Genomic DNA, 21,372 nt, shown 5'->3' with positions numbered 1-21,372 from the left:
TTTCTCTTTCTGTGAGTTCATTATTAGTGTATAAAAAAGCCATAGATTTCTGGGTAGTAATTTTGTATTCTGTCACATTGCCAAATTCATTTATTATGTCTAGTAGTTGTTTGGTGGAGTCTTTAGGTTTTTCCATGTACAATATCATGTCATCTGCGAATAAGAACAATTTTACCATTTCTTTTCCAGTTTGGATACCTTTCATTTCTTGTTCTTGTCTGACCGCTATGGCTAACACTTCCGAATACTTTGTCGAACAGGAGTGGTGACAGTGGGGATTCCTGCCGTTTTTTTTTTTTTTTAAATAAGTTTTTACTGTTCAGATTATTACAGTTGTTCCTCTTCCCCCCTCCAATAGCTCCCCTCCACCCGTTCCCACCCCACACCATTACCTTACCCCCCCATTGTCCTCGTCCATAGGTGTTCGATTTTTTCCATTCTTTTTCTGTACCCCCCACACCCCCTTCCCCTCAAGAATTGTCAGTCCACTCCCTTTCTATGCCCCTGATTCTTTTATATTCACCAGTTTATGCTGTTCATACGATTTTTGTTCACTTGATTTTTAGATTCACTGTTGATAGATATGTATTTGTTGTCACTTTGTTGTTCATAATTTTTATCTTTACCTTTTTCTTCTTTTTCCTCTTCTTAAAGAATACCCTTCAACATCTATACATATAAAAGCCTAAGTTACCGAATGTCCTCATGACCGAACGACCAGTTGACCGGTCACTATGATGCGCACTGACCACCAGGGGGCAGGCACTCAATGCAGGAGCTGCCCCTTGGTGGTCAGTGTGCTCCAACAACCAACCTCTCGTGGCTGGCCAATCTCCTCTGGTCCCTCCCCCTGGCTGGCCGGCCAGCCCCAATGGCCCCTATCACTGGCCAGGCCGAGGGACTTGCATGAATTCATGCAGCAGGCCTCTAGTTTCATACAATACTGGTTTGGCGGTGATGAACTCCTTTAGCTTGTTCTTAGTTGTGAAGCTCTGTATCTGACCTTCAATTCTAAATGATAGCTTTGCTGGGTAGAGTAATCTTGGTTGTAGGTTCTTGGTATTCATCACTTTGAATATTTCTTGCCACTCCCTTCTGGCCTGCACAGTTTATGTTGAGAAATCAGCTGACAGTCGTATGGGTACTCCCTTGTAGGTAACTAACTGTTTTTCTCTTGCTGCTTTTAATATTCTCACTTGGTCTTTTGGCCTTGGCATTTTAATTATGATGTGTTGGTGTGGTTCTCTTTGTATTCCTCTTGTTTGGGGTTCTCTGTGTTTCCTGGACTTGTAAGTCTATTTCTTTCACCAGGTAGGGGAAGTTTTCTGTCATTATTTCTTCAAATAGTTTTTCAATATTTTGCTCTCTCTCTTCTTCTGGCACCCCCATAATTCGGATGTTGGTACGCATGAAGCTATCCCCAAGGCTTCTTACACTATCTTCATATTTTTGGATTCTTTTTTCTTTTCCAGTTGGGTGTTTTTTGCTTCTTCGTATTTCAAATCTTTGACTTGATTCTTGGGATCCTCTAGTCTGCTGTTGAATCTCTGTATATTATTCTTTATTTCAGTTTGTGTATGCTTAATTTCTGCTTGGTCCTTTTTCATATCCTTGAGGGTTTCACTAAATTTCTCAGAGATTTCTTCAAGATTCTTGAGTAACCTTATAACCGTGGTTTTGAACTCTATATCCAGTATTTTGCTTTCATCCATTTCTTTCATTTGTGACATGTTTCATTGTCTCCACATTCTGGTTGCTTCCCTGTGTTGATAGGGTGGCTTTGTATGCTAGGTGTCCTCTAGGGCCCAGTGGCTCAGCCTCCGCAGTCAACTGACGTGGACGCTCTTCTTGCACCTTTTTGTGGGCTGTGTGCACAGTCTTGTTGTAGTTAAGCCTTGATTGCTGTTAGTATCACTGGGAGGAATTGACCTCCAGACCAATTGGCTGTGAGGACCAGTTGTGTCTACAATGGGTGACCTGCTGTGCTGGAAACACCATTATGGGGCAGGACTTGCTTCAGTGGGGCTTCGGTGCTCACTGAGTCTGCCCCCTGAGTGTGTCTCTTGTGGATCTGAAGAGTTGTAATCTGGTGTTTTCTCACTCTGACCACTGGGTACACTGGCTCTTGGATCTCCAAGGAAGAACAAAGTCAGCCACTGCTTGAGGTCACCCAGCAGGAGCTACAGAGAGATCTGCAGATTCCTCCTCTTTGTTTGTGGTTTGGAGGTGCCCAGATGAGACACAACTGTGAAGCAATGTAGGCTGCTGACTAGCCTTAGGCCTTCTTTTGGAAACTCTGGGGTTCTTTGACCCAGCTGTAGTTTTTTAGGATTTAGATTGCAAAGGCCAGGCCATTCATATGCAAAAGCTGCTGCGCATAGCTTTGGTGGGGTTGTAAATTGGGTGGGGCGGTGTCTCAGGGAATCACTGGGTGGTGCAAATAGCAATGGTTGCCTTTGGTGCTGCCAGGGATAGGTCCTGGGGTCTCTGTGTTCCGCGGCCCCATGCAGGAACAATGAATGCTTTGAGCACCTCTGAGAGAAAGCCGCCCTCGTGTTCCAGCCCGATGCCAGACAGTCCACTTTATCCCCATATGAGTCTGGGTCCCCATAGTCTGGCTCCAAACTGGAGTTCAGAGTAGTCGGGAGTTTGTATCTCCCTGCCGATTGAAAAAGACCAAAGCATACCCAGTTGCCAACACGTTTTGTGGTCCTCCGTACCTCTGCTTTTCCGCACCTCTGCACTTCCTACCAGTCTAGATGCGCTTTTCTCTTTACCTCTAGTTTTCAAAGTTTCAGTCAGCCAGCCTTCCCGTGGTTCTGGATGATATCTGTTTTGTCTTTTCTTGTAATTTTAATGTGGTTGTGCGAGGCAGCAAGTTTAGTTTACCTATGCTGCCATCTTGGTTCCTCTGGGCATTCCTGCCTTGTTCCTCAACTTAGGGAGATGGTTTTAGTTTTTGCCCATTGAGTATGATGTTGGCTGTAGGTTTATCATATATGGCCTTTATCATGTTGAGATATGCTCCCGGATTTCCCACTTTGATGAGAGTGTTTTGTTTTCTACCACAAATTGGTGTTGGATTTTGTCGAATGTTTTTTCTGCATCTTTTGATATGATTATGTGATTTTTGTCTTTCAATTTGTTTATGTGATGTATCACGTTTATGGATTTGTGAATATTGTGCCAGCCTTACATCTCTGCAATAAAATCCACTTGATCATGGTTTATGATCTTTTTAATATATTGCTGTATGTGATTTGCTAATATTTTGTTGAGGATTTTAGCATCTATTTTCATCAGGTATATTGGTCCATAATTCTCTTTCTTTGTAGTGTCTTTATCTGGTTTTGGAATTAGGATAATGCTGGCCTCATAAAAAGAGTTTGGAAGTGTTCCTCTTGGATTTTCTGAAATAGTTTGAGGAGTATAGGTGTTAGTTCTTCTTTGAATGTTTGGAAAAACTCGCCTGTGAAGCTGTCTGCAGCTGGGCTTTTGTTTGGTGGGAGTTTTTTGATTAGTGCTTCTATTTCATTGGTTGTTATTGGCCTATTCAGGTTTTTTGATTCTTCCTGATTCAGTTTTGGGATATTGTTTTTTTTAGTAATTTGTCTATTTCATCCACATTGTCCAGTTTTTTGGCATATAGTTGTTCATAGTATTTTCTTACCAACCTTAGTATTTCTGTGTTGTCAGTGGTTGCTTCTCTACTTTTGTTTCTGATTTTATTTATTTGGGTCCTCTCTGTTGTTTCTTGCTGAATCTGGCAAATGCCTTATCAATTTTGTTTATTCCTTCAAAAAACCAGCTCTTGGTTTCGTTGATTTTTTTCGTCTCTATGTTATTTATTTCTGCTCTAATTTTTATTATTTCCTTCAAACTACTTACTCTGGGCTTGTCTTGTTCTTTTTCTAGTTGTTTAAATCAGGGGTCCTCAAACTATGGCCCTCGGGCCACATGCAAATACAAATATTGTATTTGTTCCCGTTTTGTTTTTTTACTTCAAAATAAGATATGTGCAGTGTGCATAGGAATTTGTTCATAGTTTTTTCTTTAAACGATAGTCCAGCCCTCCAATGGTCTGAGGGACAGTGAACTGGCCCCCTGTTTAAAAAGTTTGAGGACCCCTGGTTTAAATCATAGGGTTCAATAGTTTAGTCCTGATTTTTTTTTTTTTACTATATTTGTATTGATTTCAGAGATTAAGGGAGAGTGAGAGAGAGATAGAAACATCAATGATGAGAGAGAATCATTGATTGGCTGCCTCCTGCACACCCCACACTGGGAATCGAGCCCACAAACCTGGCATGTGCCCTTGACTGGAATTGAACCTGGAACCTTTCAGTCCTTAGGCCAACGCTCTTTCCTGAGCAAAACCAGCCAGGGATGATTATTCTTGGTTGTTTTTTTGTTTTGTTTTGTTTTTGAAGTATGCCTGTAGTTTTATGAACTTCCCTCTCAGGACTGCTTTTGCTGTGTCCCAGAGATTTTGGCTTGTTGTGTGTACATTTTCATTTGTTTCTAGGAAGTTTTTTATTTCTTTCTTGATCTCGTTTGTAATTCATTCATTCTTCAATAACATGCTATTTAGCCTCCATGTGTTTGAATGTTTTGGGGTGTTGTTACTATAGTTGATTTCTAATTTCATTCCACTGTGATCTGAGAAGATGCTCGATATGATTTTAGTCTTCTTGAACTTGTAGAGACTTCTTTTGTGACCAACATCTAGTCTATGTTTGTTAATGATCCTTGTGCACTTGAGAAGAATGTATATTTTGCTGTGTTGGGGTGAAATATTCTATAAATGTCAATTAAATCTATTGTGTCCTTTGGAGTCCCTGTTTCCTTATTAAGATTTTGTCTGGAAGATCTATCCAGTGAAGTCAGAGTGGTGTTAAATTCTCCTACGATTAATTGACAACCTCTCCATTAAAGTCCTCTAGAAGTTTTTTTTATATATTTAGGTGCTCCTATATTGGATGCATGTACGTTTATCAGGGTTATATCCTCCTGTTGGATTGATCCCTTTAGTATTATGTAGTGACCTTTTTTGTCTCTTTTGATGGCCTTCATTTTAAATTCTATTTTGTCGGATATGAGTTTTTCTTCTCCAGCCTATTTTTCCTTTCCAATTGCAGGGAAAAATTTTTTCCAACCCTTGACTCTCATCCTGTGTCTGTCTTTTGTTTTGAGATGGGTCTCTTGTACACAGCATATAGTTGGGTCATGTTTTTGTATCTATTTAGCTACCCTACGCCTTTTGATGGGAACATTTAATGCATTTACATTTAGGCTTTTTATTGATACGTACCTATTTATTATCATTTTCATTCTGTATGGCTATGTTTCTCTGTTTCTTATTTTAATTATAGCAGTCCCTTCAGTATTTCTTGTAATGCTGGCTTGATGGTGATATAATCCTATAGCCTTTGTCTTTTTTGTGTCTGGGACACTCCTTATTTGACCGTCTATTTTGAATGATAGTCTTGATGGATATAGTAATCTTGGTCTCAGATCCTTGCTTTCCATTACCTTGAGTACTTCATCCCATTCCCTTCTGGCCTGTAGAGTTTCTGATGAGAAATCAGGTATTAGCCTTATGGGAACTCCTTTGTAGGTAACAGTTTGCTTTTTTTTTTTTTAATATATTTTATTGATTTTTTACAGAGAGGAAGGGAGAGGGATAGAGAGTTAGAAACATCGATCAGCTGCCTTCTGCACACCCCCTACTGGGGATGTGCCCGCAACGAAGGTACATGGCCTTGACCGAAATCGAACCCGGGACCCCCCAGTCTGCAGGCCAACACTCTATCCACTGAGCCAAACCGGTCAGGGCAACAGTTTGCTTTTCTCTTGCTGCCTTTAAGATTCTCTCTTTGTCTTTAATTTTTGCCATTTTAATTATGATGAGTCTGGGCATCGGCCTCTTTGGGTTCTTCTTGCTTGTGGTTCTCTGTGCCTCCTGAACTTGTGTGACTCTTTCCTTTACCAAGTTAGGGAAGTTTCCTGCCATTATTTCTTCAAACACCTTCTCTTTGCCTTTCTGCCTATTCTGGCACACCTATTATTGTAATACTAGTAGTCTGTTACATGAAATTCATGCACATTGAAAGGGAATTAATTAGAGGAACGTAATTTGGACTCACTTTCTAATATCAATAATATGTGAGCATGAGGCAGTACGCGTTTCTGAAATTCAATGACATGAATTTTAGCTATTACTTTGCCAAATAAATGGAATTTACAGATACCATTTAAAAGAGCATTCAGCTTAATATTAAAAACTCTGGCTACCAAGTCAGGTCTGTTTTCAACTTTTTGCCAGCGTTGTAAGTTGTTTGCAATATCTTCTCATTTGGGGTTGCATGTCATGGTTACGAATAAATCGGGCTTGCCATACCTTGTTACAATTGCCATAGCATCCTGATATCGCTGCTGCATATTTCTGGGACTACCCTTAGAAGATGATGGAAGTATTATCATTTTACCAATTGGCACATTGTCATTTTCAGATCTAGATTTGAGATAATCCATCAAACCACTATATTTTTTAACTCTCAACTTAGATTGGTTTGCTTTGATGAAATTTATCCAATTGGCCTCCATTTTTTAATATGAATCCACGATAAACTGTTGAGTTAATTTTCCTGCATTTAAAATAGGATTAAACGTGTCCCACACAGAGAGATGAAATCCATAATACTGCATTTGTGTGACTCGTGTCCTTACATTTTGTTTAGTATTATTGTCGATTACACTGTTGTCTCTGAGTCTTAATGCAATATCTGTCCCCCAGCCTTTTTCACCATGTGGAAAAAGAATAGGATATGTCATTGCATCTAATGTAGGAAACAGGATATTGATTTGTTTCATTTTAGTGGCATTTGGATTATTGGGATCTGGTTTACAATGAATGAGCAAGTCCCTTTCAAAAGGAGGTTCTCCATCTTTGTTTTTGAATATGACAGCAACCTTGGTTACACGGGGATAATTATATCTACCTGGGTCACTGTTAGGATCATATTTAATCGCCATTGTTACTTCTGTGGGAGCAATACCTTTTGCTGCTGCTTCAGATTGGGCTTCCTTTTCTACCTCATGTAGCATCTTGTACGATTTTGTTAATTCATTTATTTCATGCATGAGGTTGTTGATGTTGATCATGAGTCTTTCTGAGCAACCTTGGTTTTCTGGCATTGCTAATCTTTTACTTGTAGCTTCGGCTGTATCCAAAATATAGAGTTGAGCAAACTTCCGAGAAACACCATCTGGAGGATGTAAAGTTCCAGTAAGGTGATTAACTTGTTCGTGTATTCTAAAACAGTATGGCCCATATCCTGATGGCAATGCATTATTTGCATCCATGGAAGCAAAAGCAAAAGAACTATTTATGGAACGAATATTTTCTATGAAATTTTTACTGTCAGAATCTTCGTTTGTCATTAAGCTTTTTAAATATACCGGGTAATCTGGAAAATGTATATCATTTGGACAGACTTTCCCTTTGCTACAACATCGAGTAAATTTCCCATCGGATGGATTTTCATCAGAGAAATTTAGTGATAGGCAAAATTCACATCAAACAGTCATTCCACCACAGCTGTGTTTGAGAATTGCAATGTCATGTACTCCATTTTTGCTGATAAGGCAGTTCCTACCGGTATTGGTAGTACTTGTTGATGACTGTTCCCTAGACATATTCTGTCGTCGCCACCGCCTTCTTTCAACTTCAAAGGCACGCTGGTCTTTAGACATTTTCTGTCGATAACACCAGTGTTTTTTGGCATCAGAATGACGTTTTTCCAGTAGCTGGTGTTCAGATATATTCTGTCGCAGGCACCGCCTTCTTTCAAGATCAGACGCACACTGCTCTTCAGATATTTTCTGTTGATAACGCCGGCATCTTTTGGCTGCAGAGCTATGTTTTATCAACAGTTGTTCTTTAGACATAGTCCCACCTCTCTACTCTCACGGTCTGAGATGCAGTGAATGAGAGTCCTGGATGTCAGGCCGCTGAGAGCTGTCTGACCAAAGGCTGATTCTGATTCTGATTCTGGCTCATTCTGTGGGGGTGGGACTTCCTCCTTCCTGCTGTCAGTTTCCACAGCTGTGATGAGGAAGCTGGGGTAACAGAGGGAGCCGCACCCTCCAAGCCGCCCTCTCTCTCGCTCTGCTCTATGTCCAGTGGTCTCCTGCTCTGCCAAGTCCTCCAAACCTCCCGCTCCTCTCCCACTCTGCTCTCCACTGGCAAGGTTCTGGGAGCCTGTGGGTGTGGCTACGGCCTCGCCTCCCAGGGCTGGTGGAGGTCCCAGGAGCCTGTGGGCGTGGCTTGGAGCGGCAGGCCTCGATTCTTGGGCCGGCAATGGTCCCGGGAGCCCAAGGTCGCCGTCACCTCCTGGGGCGCTTGACACCTGCGTATGCAAATTAACCGCCATCTTTATCCCATTAATTTGCATAGACACTCTGGCTTGTTGGCGTGGCTTGTGGGTGTGGCTTGAGCGTAGCAAAGGGATGGTTAATTTGCATGTTTCTCTTATTATATAGGATTGTTGGTTTTCTCATTTTCCCACAGCTCCCTTAAGCTGTCCTCATGTTTTTTAATTTTTTTTTCTTTTTGGTTCTCTGATTGAATATTTTCAAGTCTGTCTTCTAATTCACTGATTCTATCATTAGCTTCCCCTAATCTGCTGTGTATTCCTTCCAGTGTGTTCTTTATTTGTGTTATGCCATTCTTTATCTCAGACTATTGTTTTTCCATAGTTACTAGGTTTACCAGTTAATAATGTGGATTTTTTTCAATAGATGGAGTTACACATATGGTGATATATATGCAATTTGATATGTATGCTATTTTGTTGTATTGACAGCAAGCTTAAAATCTTCATATGTCAAATTTCTGAAGGTGTTAACATCATAGATATTTTTACGCTTAAAAATGTTGAATTTTGTGCCAAAAAAGAGCATTTGCGCGAAGTTTTAATTCATTATTTTGAAGAAAAAGTTATCGTATATTTCAGGAAGCTTATGGTGAACATGCTCCATCTCAAGATACTTGTGAACTCTGGTTTAAACACTTTAAAAGTGATGATTTCGGTGTGAAAGACAAAAAATGTCCAGGTCAATCGAAAAGGTTTGAAGACCAATAATTCTAAGCATTATTGGATGAAGATGCATGTCAAACTCAAAAACAAGTTGCAGAAAGATTAAATGTTGCTCAGCAAACAATTTCCAATCTTTTACAAGCAATGGAAAAGATTTTAAAGGAAGGAAAATGGGTGCCACATCAACCGAACGAAAGATAAATGGAAAACCGAAAAGTCATCAGTAAAATGTTGCTTCAACAGCATGAAAGAAAGTCTTTTCTGCATCGAATTGTGACTGGCGATGAAAAGTGGATTTATTTTGGAAATCCCAAATGCACAAAATCAAGGTTGATCCAGGTCAACCATCAACATCGACTAGAAGGCCAAATCGCTTTGGAAAGAAGACAGTGCTCTGTGTTTGTTGGGATCAGGAAGGTATGGTGTATTATGAGCTTCTAAAACCAGGTGAAACCGTTAATACTGATCGCTACCGACAACAAATAATCAATTTGAACCACGCTTTGATCGTGAACTAACCAGAATGTGCCAGAAGACACGGCAAAGTAATTTTGCTTCATGATATCGCACCATCACACACTTCAAAACCAGTTAAAGACAGGTTAAAAGATCTTACCTGGGAAGTATTAACCCACCCGCCCTATTCACCAGACCTTGCTTCTTCAGATTACCACTTGTTCCAATCAATGGCATACACACTTTCTGAGCAGCACTTCAAAACATATGAAGAAGTGGAAAATTGGGTCTCTGAATGGTTTGCCTCAAAACAAGAGAAGTTCTATTGGGACGGTATCCACAAATTACCTGAAAGATGGGGGAAATGTGTAGCTAGTGATGGACATTACTTTGAATAAAGCACTTTTGATGTTTCTTTTTGAATTATTCTGTTTTCTTTGATTACAAAATCTGCCATTTTTGTCCGGTACACCTAGTACTATATCTTTTTTCATGCTGTTGAGCATTTTTACCATCATTACTCTGAACTGTTTCAGATAAATTTTTTAATTTATTTTTTATTTTTTTTTATTTCTTAAAGTATTACAAAGAGTATTACACATGTCTCCTTCCCCCCCCCTTGACATTCCCCCGGCTTCCCCCACCCCCCAGTGTCTTGTGTCCATTAGTTATTCTCATATGCATGCATATAAGTTCTTCGGTTGATCTCCTACCCCCCCTAACCCTCCCCAGGGTTCCCACTGTAGTTTGACAGTCGCACAAGGCTGGCCTGCACGTATCCATTTTTGTTCATCAGTCTATAATGGTCCTTATTATCTATAAATGAGTGAGTTCATGTGGTATTTTTCTCAGCTTCCCAGGGGCCATCTCAATCTCACAGGGGCCATCTCATCCTCACAGGGGCCGTCCCAGCCTCACAGGGGCCATCTCAGCCTAACAGTGGCTGTCTCAGCCTCACAGGGGCCGCCTCAACCTCACAGGGGCCGTTTCAACCTCACCAGGGCCGTTTCAACCTCACCAGGGCCGCTGCAAGCTCACCTGGACCGTCTCAAGCTCACCGGGGCCGTCTCAACCTCACCGGGGCCGTCCCAGCCTCACAGGGGCCGTCTCAACCTCAAAGGGGCCGTCTCAACCTCACAGGGGCCGTCTCAACATCACCGGGGCCGTCGCAACCTCACCGGGGTCATCTCAACCTCACCGGGGCCGTCTCAACTCCACCGGGGCCGTCCCACCCCCACCGGGGCCGTCCCAGCCTCACCGGGGCCGTCTCAGCCTCACGGGGGCTGTCCCAGACTCTCGGGGATCCGTCCCAGCCCCATGGGGGCCATCCAAGCCACATGGGGGCCACCTCGGCCCTACGGGGACTGCCTCGGCCTCACGGGGGCCGTCTCAGCAACATGAAGTTTGGCAATCTGTCCTTTGTTGGGCGGCTCCTTGCTGGACAAAATCTCCAGGCATTCCTGGTGGCTGAATATCTGGTATGCTTGCTTGATTTCGTTTTCTACCAAGTGCACAGACTTGCCTGTCTGCCGTCTCCCAGCGTCCCATGTGAGACTGGATCTGGTGGACCTGCCTGTGCATTTGCTGGTACAGCGGTTCCGTGTCACCAGCCCTGCCGTGTCTGGCTCCGGCTTCCTCCGAACCTGATTTTGCTTCTTGAGTGTGTCCGTTATGTGTGCAAGGAGTTGAAATCTGCATTCTGCTGGGCTGGGCTGCAAAAGCGCTGGTGGTTCTCCTTGTGCCACTAGCACAGCTTGGGTGGGGATTTAAATTGAGTAGGGCGGGGTCCCCGGGAATCACCAGAGCGGAGCAAGGGGCAATGGCGTCTCTGCGACTCCTCGCCTCTCCGCTACTCAGCATCTCGTGTCCCCAAGTGCCAGCGAGCAGCTCTGTGAGACAGCCACTCTTGCTCTCCGGCCCGTTGCAAGGCCGTCCCGCCTCTCCCCGTAGGGGTCTGGGACCTCAGGATCCCGCCCCAAACAAGCTCAGTGGATTTGAGAGTCTGCATCCCCTTCTGATTGAAAAAAAACACGCATCCAGTTGCAGCCAGCCTGGCATGCAACTCCGCACCTCTGTTCTTGGCGAATCACCAGGGCGGGGCCAAGGGCAATTGCGTCTCCGCGACTCCTCGCCTCTCTGCGACTCAGCGTCTCGCGTCCCCTAGTGCTGGTGAGTAGCTCCGCGAGACAGCCACTCTCGCTCTCTGGCCAGTTGCAAGGCCGTCCCCCCTCTCCCCGTAGGGGTCTGGGACATCATTATCCCGCCCCAACCACGCTCAGTGCATTTGATAGTCCACATCCCCTTCTGATTGAATAAAACCGAGCATCCAGTTGCAGCCCGCCTGGCGCGCGATGCCGTACCTCCGTTCTTGGAGCCTCTGCACAACCTACTCAGTCTCAATGCTCTTCTTTCTTTCCTTCCAGTTGTAGAGCTTCCACTGGGCCAGCTTTCCCATGGTTCTGAATGATAACTGTTTGTTTTATAGTTGGTAGTCTCGATGTTGTTGTGGGAGGCAGCACGCACAGGTCTGTATCTTACTCCGCCATGTTGGTTCTCATCAGATTAATTTTTTTATCTCTGCTTCATTTATCTGTTCTTTTGGAGAATTCTTTGGTTCTTTCATTTGGGCGTTGTTTGTCTCCTCATTTTGGCTTCCTGTTTGGGTGTGTAAGTATCTACTAGGTTGATCCTCTACATTTCTCAATCTCTAGTGCAGGACAGTTTTAAAGGCTGTTTCTGACTAGTTATATCAGGCATAGACTCAGTGTTTCCAGTGACAGTCTCTGCTTACAGTCTGATAGGATTCTGACTTGTGCCCCCCCACTCCCCCAGGCAATTGTTCTCAGGTGTGGTGAGAGTTTTTTTCAACTGTGTGAGGCAGTTGCTTCTGCCTGGAGGCTAATTGTTATTTTTAATCTCTTAAGTGGCCTCGGGGCACTGTATTTTCCAATAGGGTGTGTCAACTGTCTTCTCCCCAGGGAAGGCAAATGTCTATGTGGGAAAGATGTCCTCCCCTGGGTGAGGGAATGACTCAGCCCAGGAAACTTGAGGTGTCTGCCTTCTGAGCTCTTTCCCCTAGTCCACAGTCCTGGCTTCTGTTCTCACAGCTCTATCTACTTAACCCTCCTTCTGCTGGTGCACAAGATAGGTGGCTCCACAGTGAATTTTGTTTGTCTTTTAAGAGGGTTCCTGAATTTTCAACTGTTACTCCCTGGCAGACAGCACCCCACTGCTTTTCACAGCCAGATGGATTCCCTCCTCAGTTTTAGTGCTCTCTGCTGGGGATTAGATCACAGAGTTCTCAGTGGCAATCTCCCACAGCTGAGATATGTCTCTGGTTGCCTGGCCAGCCCTTTTGCACCTCCGCCCCTCCTACCAGTCCCTAGGTGGTGTCCACTTTCGGTCCTCAGGTATCAGGGTTCTCTCCTGTGAGTTTTCCATTGATTATTCAGGAAATTTTTCTGTATTTTACTTGTAATACCAGCTTGATCCTGGGAGCATATCTGTGCAGCATCCACTGACTCTGCAGCCATTTTTAATCCTCTTTTGAGCTTTAGATAACCCTTTGTCTTTCAGGATTACTATTGGGTGTCCAGTATGAATTAACTGTGATAATTTGGAAAAATGGTAGATCGTCTTTCAGGATTTTATTTGAAGCCTTCAATTTTATTTTTTTTCTTGTGCAGCAGGAATAAGTTGGTTTAAAATTCTTTAAATATGTGCTCCAGCCTCTGAAATGCCTGTTTGATTTGGCTGTAGTTTTTAAAAATGACATTATTTTTCAAACTTTATAATTTATCTAAATTAAACTGAAGAAATGTTCTTTAACAACTTAATGGAATCACAGTGCATGATTACACAACTTCAGAACCTAGTTTATTATATGAAGTGGTGACGTTTTATGTTCTATTATGCCAATTACAATAATTTTCTTGCTCTCGGTTATAGTTTCTCTGTGTCTTTATTGAAAAAAATTGTGGGGTGTGTTGTAGAAGGTTTTGACATGAGAGAGTCTTTCTAATGATACTGGAAACAGGGCCTTTTGCCTTTATTCCATCAAGAAAAATAAAACACTGAACTTGTGAAATGAAAAAAGTGGTTGAAATGCCCCTGTTCATGTTATAATGTATTAAACTATATTTATTTAGTAATAGTTTGATTAGAAAAGTGAATTTTCTTCTTTTATTTTTATTAAATTTTTTGAGGTTACATTGGTCAACATGAACATATAAGTTTCAGGTGTGGGTTTCTATGTTGAAAAGTGAATTTTAAAATTACAGCCTCATTCTCTTTTAAAAACACCTTACCAGTTAAGAGTGCATGTGTAAGTCTGGTTTTCAGTACAACATGAATACTTTTATTTCTATCATACTTTACTCAGTAAGAAAACTCACTAAAAGATGGTGGAAAAATAGTTTGCTGAGCCTTGGCTGAAATAACCATAATATAAGACTAACCTGTATTATATAATTTGTTGTCCTAGGTTTCTGATACAGTTTCTTTCCCCTTTAAAAATAAATTATATATTTTTCTTATTATATGTGAGCTACAGAGAATGCAAGCAAAAAATATATAAAAAATCATCAATGAGTCCTCTTATAGGTACTGATGTTAACACTTTTGGGGGGTATTGCTTTGTAGATACATTTGTGTGTGTGTGTGTATGTGTGTGTGTGTTTATTATTTTTTAAATTAAATGTTTATTGTTCAGATTATTACAGTTGTTCCTCTTTTTTCCTCCCATAGCTCCCCTCCACCCGGTTCCCACCCCACCCTCTGCCCTTACCTCCCCCCCCACTGTCCTCATCCATAGGTGTACAATTTTTGTCCAGTTTCTTCCCGCACCCCCCACACCCCTTTCCCCCCCGAGAATAGTCAGTCCACTCACTTTCTATGCCCCTGATTCTATTATATTCACCAGTGTCTTCTGTTCATCAGATTATTTATTCACTTGATTTTTAGATTCACTTGTTGATAGATGTGTATTTGTTGTTCATAATTTGTATCTTTACCTTTTTCTTCTTCTTCCTCTTCTTAAAGGATACCTTTCAGCATTTCATATAATACGGGTTTGGTGGTGATGAACTCCTTTAGCTTTTGCTTATCTGTGAAGCTCTTTATCTGACCTTCAATTCTGAATGATAGCTTTGCTGAGTAAAGTAATCTTGGTTGTAGGTTCTTGGTATTCATCACTTTGAATATTTCTTGCCACTCCCTTCTGGCCTGCAAAGTTTCTGTTGAGAAATCAGCTGACAGTCGTATGGGTACTCCCTTGTAGGTAACTGACTGTTTTTCTCTTGCTGCTTTTAAGATTCTCTCTTTGTCCTTTGCTCTTGGCATTTTAATTATGATGTGTCTTGGTGTGGTCCTCTTTGGATTCCTTTTGTTTGGGGTTCTCTGCGCTTCCTGGACTTGTAAGTCTATTTCTTTCACCAGGTAGGGGAAGTTTTCTGTCATTATTTCTTCAAATAGGTTTTCAATATCTTGCTCTCTCTCTTCTTCTGGCACCCCTATAATTCAGATGTTGGTACGCTTGAAGTTGTCCCAGAGGCTTCTTACACTATCTTCATAGTTTTGGATTCGTTTTTCTTTTTGTTTTTCCAGTTGGGTGTTTTTTGCTTCTTCGTATTTCAAATTTTTGACTTGATCCTTGCATTCCTCTATTTTGCTGGTGGAACTCTGTATAATATTCTTGATTTCAGTCAGTGTATGCTTAATTTCTAGTTGGTCCTTTTTCATAACCTTGAGGGTCTCACTGGATTTCTTGAGGGTCTCACTAAATTTATTGGTGGTTTCTAGAAAATTCTTGAAAAACCTTAAATGTGTGGTTTTGAACTCTATATCCAGTCGTTTGCTTTCCTCCATTTCTGTCATTTGTGACCTGTTTCTTTGTCTCTGCATTTTTTTAAAAATATATTTTATTGATTTCTTACAGAGAGGAAGGGAGAGAGATAGAGAGTTAGAAACATCGATGAGAGAGAAAAATCGATCAGCTGCCTCCTGCACATCCCCCACTGGGGATGTGCCCACAACCCAGGTACATGCCCTTGACCGGAATCGAACCTGGGACCTTTCAGTCCGCAGGCCAACGCTCTATCCACCATGCCAAACCGGCTTCGGCGGTCTCTGCATTTTTTATGCTTCCCTGTGTTGATAGAGTGGCTTTCTGTGCTAGGTGTCCTATAGGGCCCAGTGGCTCAGCCTCCTCAATTACCTGAGGTGGACACTCTTGGTGCACCCCTTTGTGGGCCTTGTGCACAGTCTTGTTGTAGTTAAGCCTTGATTGTTGTAGGTATCACTGGGAGGAATTGACCTCCAGGCCAATTGGCTGTGAGAATCAGCTGTGTCTGCAGTGGGAGAACTTCTGTACTGGAGACACCCTTATGCAGCAAGACTTGCTTCAGTGGGGCTTTAGTGCTCACTGAGTCTGCCCCCTGAGTGTGTCCCTTATGGATCTGAGGAGTTGTAATCTGGATGGTCCCACTCTGACCACTGGGTACACTGGCTCTTGGATCTCTAAGGAGGGGCTAATTTAGCCTGTGCCTGAGGCTACCCAGCAGGAGCTATGGAGAGATCTGCAGATTCCTCTTCTTTGTTTTGGGTTTGGAGGTGCCCAGATTAAGCCCAGCTGTGAAGCAGTGCAAGCTGCTGTGGGGCCTTGGGCCTTCTCTTGGAAGTTCTTGGTCTGTCTGGCCCAGCTGCAGTTTGTTAGATAATTTTCAGATTGCAAAGGGCCAGGGCATTCATATGCAAAATCCTCTGCTGCAGCTTGGGTGGGGCGGGGTCTCTGGGGATCAACAGGGCGGAGCATGCAGCTATGGCTTCTCCTCAGTCCTACCCTAAGAGGCCCCGCGTCTCAGTGTCCCACGGTAATCGGTGCAAGCACCTCTGACAGAAAGCCGCCCTTGAGTTCCACCCGATGCCAGACAGTCCAGTTTCTCCCTGTATGAGTCTGGATCCCCAGAGACTCGCCGGGAACTGGAGTTCAGAGCATTCGGGAGCTTGAGACTCCCTCCCGATTGAAAAAGACAATGGAGTCCTCAGTTGCCAGCCTTTCCACGTGCGTCTCCGTACCTCTGCACTTTACTTCCACACCTCCTCTGAGTCTCAGTGTGCTTTTCTCTTTCCTTCTAGTTGTAGAATTTCCACTCAGCCAGCCTTCCTGTGGTTCTGGATGATGTCCGTTTTGTCTTTTAGCTGTATTTTTGAATTTGTTGTGGGAGGCAGCAATTTCCGGTGTTTACCTATTCCGCCATCTTGGTTTTTGTAGATACATTTATATGCATGTGTAGACTCTTATACATATTACATTATTTTCCTCGTTAAAATAACTTTAACTCTGCTTTTTTAACTTACTGTGTGTCTGTGTGACTACATATATTTCTAAGTGGCTATATTTTATATGTATTCACTGTAATTTCTTTACAAGTTTTTACATTGTTGATCATTTAGGCTGTTTAACATTTTTTTCCTATTAAAACAGCATGGGAATAAAGTATCCTTTTAGCAAAATGTTTTGTTCAAAAAATATTTGTTGAGTACCTAATGTATGTCAGCCACTGTATTTGGTATTTGGTTATAACAATGACCACAAAACACAAAGTTACTGATCACATGGAATTTAAATTCTAGCAGGAGAGCAGATATTATCAAATATAACCACATTGCTGTACATGTAGTTTATAACTGAAATGAATACTCTGTAAGAAAGGAATAATGTTCTGCAAAAAAATACAGCGAAGGATCCTGACTAGAGTTAGGGAAGCCCTCATTGAGAAAGTGCTGCTTGATCTGGCAATTAACTAGTCCTAAGAGGTTTTGGGTGGTGTGGATTGGCATTGTAGAGAGAAAGATTATTCCAAACAGAGTGAATGGTATTGTACAAAGGCCTTGTTGCAGAGGAATTATACCATATCTAAGAAACTTAAAGCCAGTGTGGTATGGACACTAAAAGTAGTGGTATAAGATAAGGCTAGAGATGTAGTCAGGGACCTGGTCAAGCAGAGCCTCATAAATGATGTTATGGACTTCATTCTAAGAGTAAAAGGATACTTTCAAAGGGTTTTAAGTTGGGAGTAATATTTGATTGTACGGTGAACTAACTGTACAGGGAACAGAGTGGATGCAGGAAGATCAGATAGGAGGTTGATGCAATGGGTTAGGTAAGAAATGATTCCTTGGATTAGGTTGGTGGAGGAAATAGAAGTAGACAAATTCAAGAAATTTTTAGAAAATAAAATTGTTTAAACTTGGAACATTCTGAAGTATTTTTTAAAGCATAAGTTTTCAGAGATGGAATTCTCAAGACAAAGAATTATTTTTAAAATCTTATGGTAGATATCGAATTGCTTTCTAGAAAGATTGTTTCAGTATACTCTCCCATTTACTGTGTATTGGAATGCTCATTTCCATATCTCCCCACCAATAATGAGCATTAACTTTTCTATTTTTTAAATTTTTACTTTTTAATACCTTTTCGAGAAAGTGAGTAATTCAAATTTTAATATGGGTTGTTTTTTTTTAACCAACTGTAATAATATAGTAGCTTTGGAATACAGTAGTCCCCCCTTATCTATAGTTTTGCTTTCTGTGGTTTCAGTTACCGGAGGTCAACCATGGTGCAAAATATTAAATGGAAATTCCAGAAAAAATAATTCATAAGTTTTAAATCGTGCAACATTCTTAGTAGTGTGATGAAGTCTTGCACCCTTCCACCCTAGATTTGAATCATCCTTTTGTCTAGCGTATCTGCATTGTATATGCTACCTACCCATTTAGTTGTCTTGGTTATCATATCAACTGTGTGGTATTGCAGTGCTTGTGTTCAGGTAACACTTATTTAACTTAATAATGGCCTCAAAGCCATTCACATAACTTTTATTACAGTATATTGTTATAATTGTTCTATTATTGTTGTCAGTAATATATTAAATGTTAATATATTAAACTTTATCATATATATATATATATATATATATATATATATATATATGAAATTACATAGTATATTTAGGGTTTGATACTATCCACAGTTTCAGGCATCCACTGGGGGTCATGGAATATATCCCCTGTTGATAAGGGAGGACTACTGTATATTTTGGCTTTAGAAAGTGTGGTTTTGATTCTTAATATTGTACCTTTAAAAGCTGAAACTAAAACAAAGGGTTTAATGGGAATGTTGCCTCGGGAACATGGTGAAAAGAAATGTAAGGTAGACTTAAGGTAGATCAAGCATTAGTGTAATAACCCACCCTCTGCCAAGACACCTACCTTCCTAAACATTGTATTGTAACACTGTTGCATCATTAGTTTGGGCTTAGGGCTTCAAACCATTTTAAGTAAATGTACTGATAAAAACCCCAAAAGTATATAACGATTTTGACCACAAAGATGGAAATGTTTAAATTTTTATGTAATGTGTTAATAGTTTAATTAGTAAGAAATAAATGTATAGTGCATGTCCCACTCACCCCCAGTTAGTAACTTTTTGGCATTATAAGGATAACTATAGCTGAAAGTAGGAAATTAAGAGAAATGAATAACTTTTTCAAAGCAATTGAAAGTTTGTTTTTCTCCAAAATAGTTTGAGTTTGAAAGATATTGACCTTAAATTTAGTATACAAGTTATGTTTGTAATCTTTTTATATTTTTCTCATTAGGGACATAATTCTACATTATTGAAATATAGTTATATTTGAAATAACATGTTACTCACTGCTTTGTTTTCTCTCAACAGTTAAAAGATGTTGATACTCGGAAAATCATAAAAGCAATGCTTTCTTATGTGTGGCCCAAAGACAGGCCAGATCTACGAGCTAGGGTTGCCATTTCCCTGGGATTTTTGGGTTGCGCAAAGGTAAGAGAAATTATGTGTTGATCATTGTTATAAGAAATGCTATGATATTTTCTAGTATTGAAACTTGGGCTGACTTAAGGCACTTTTGGGGGAGTATTGTCAACTTTTAGGATCCTATCATAACTGTTGTATGCAGTCAGCAGAAATTATATGGTAATGTCTGATTTATCTGTGGATCAGATTTAGAACAGCCTCAACTTAATGGAATTCATTCCTGATCTCCAATACAAGATCATTTATTGGAGTAAAACTTAAGGAAATTTTATAAAAGAAACTCCTCAGTGTCTTGTTGGCTTTTATTTAATACATATTTAATACATTGTTCCCAGTAACTTGAAAAAGATAAAGACATTTTAGGCATAATGATAGTCTTAAGTGGTAAACAACAGTGTGATATCAAGGGGAAAAAAGGGAAAGAAACGCCAACAAAAGCTGGGCATTTTGGTACCATTCAATATAGGGGCTCTCTATATATTAGCAGCCTCCTTAGTTTCTTGCTGTATTGTAACACATATTAATAAGGCAAACTTATAATAATGACTGACCTTTCAATAAACATCCCTTATTTTTAATTTATTCACATTTTAAGTCAGTGATGTACATATCTTTAGGTACAGTATACAGTAATGGTACAATTATAGACTGTGGAGTCAGACTTCCTGGGGTAACCTTGCACAAGTTGCTTAGTCTCTGTGCCCCAGTTTGTTAATTTAATTTGTAAAATAAAGCAAAATAAGGTTGTTATAAGGAATAAATAATTTAAAATACAGAAGGCTTAGAACTGTGCCTGGCACACAGTGAAACATAATATACATGCTAAAATCAAGATAAATTCAGATTTTCATCAGAAATATGGTAAAAACAAAGTCTACTTAAAAGTATAAATGAGGTTTGGCTATAATTTGGTTACCAGTCTTACATATGTGTTAATATTTTGTTTTAGAACTCAGGTCTTATAATTTACTTCTTCTCTATATCATGTGTGTTCCTGTTTATTTACTCACTAGAGGCCCAGTATGCACAAAATTGTGCGCCAGTGCTTCCGCTTGCCTCAGCTGGCCTCCCTTCCCATCGCCGCTCATAGCTCGCGTCCCGTCTACCATGAGAGCTGTTGCTCATTTGGTCGTTACAGCATGAAGACCACGGGCCTTTTATGATATAGACTAGTGGCCCGATGCATGAAATTCGTGCACAGGTGGGGGGGGCGTGGTGGTTCCCTCAGTCCAGCCTGCACCCTCTCCAATCGGGGATCCCTGTGGGGTTGGGCCTAAACCGGCAGTCGGACATCCCTCTCTCAATCTGGCTCCTAACCACTCACCTGCCTGCCTGCTTGATTTCCCCAACGGCCCTCCCCTGCCGGCCTGATCTCGCACCCAATGGCCCTCTCCTGCCGGCCAGATCTCACCCCCAACTGCCCTCCCCTACTGGCCTGATCACTCCTAACTGCCTCTGCCTTGGCCCCCACCACCATGGCTTTGTCCGGAAGGAAGTCGGACGTCCGGAAGATGGCCGGTCGACCCGGTCTAATTAGCATATTACCCTTTTATTAGTATAGATCAGGGGGGTCCTCAAACTACGGCCCGCAGGCCACATGCAAATACAAATATTGTATTTGTTCCCGTTTTGTTTTTTTACTTCAAAATAAGATATGTGCAGTGTGCATAGGAATTTGTTCATAGTTTTTTTTTTTAAACTATAGTCTGGCCCTCCAACGGTCTGAGGGACAGTGAACTGGCCCCCTGTTTAAAAAGTTTGAGGACCCCAGGTATAGATTATATAGGATAGGATTGCTTAAATTGGGGGGGGGGGAACCTTTTTCAGCAGGAGGAGATTCTCTTGGCAGACAAAAATACATAATCCTTGTATCTGGACTGATAGCCAGCCATATGCACTATACTGCCAAACCGGTCATTAAAAAATTGAACCGCTTTCTTGCACCTTACTCCAAACAGCTGTTGC

The 21,372-nt window shown here is 41.3% G+C and overlaps 1 protein-coding gene across 1 annotated transcript in view; it reads left to right on the top strand.

Annotated features, from left to right (window-relative positions):
* The window catches only part of ABCB7 (ATP binding cassette subfamily B member 7), a 173,803-nt gene that overhangs the window by 63,215 nt on the left and 89,216 nt on the right, over positions 1–21,372 (top strand). The window contains exon 3 of the mRNA XM_023764720.1: positions 19,294–19,413. Coding sequence (XP_023620488.1) covers positions 19,294–19,413 — 120 coding nt within the window. The remainder of the gene's footprint in view (positions 1–19,293; positions 19,414–21,372) is intronic.

Source organism: Myotis lucifugus, unplaced genomic scaffold, assembly GCF_000147115.1.
Source record: "Myotis lucifugus unplaced genomic scaffold, Myoluc2.0 scaffold_4, whole genome shotgun sequence".
Lineage (NCBI taxonomy): Eukaryota > Metazoa > Chordata > Mammalia > Chiroptera > Vespertilionidae > Myotis > Myotis lucifugus.
This window is presented reverse-complemented; position numbering and strand designations above follow the sequence as displayed.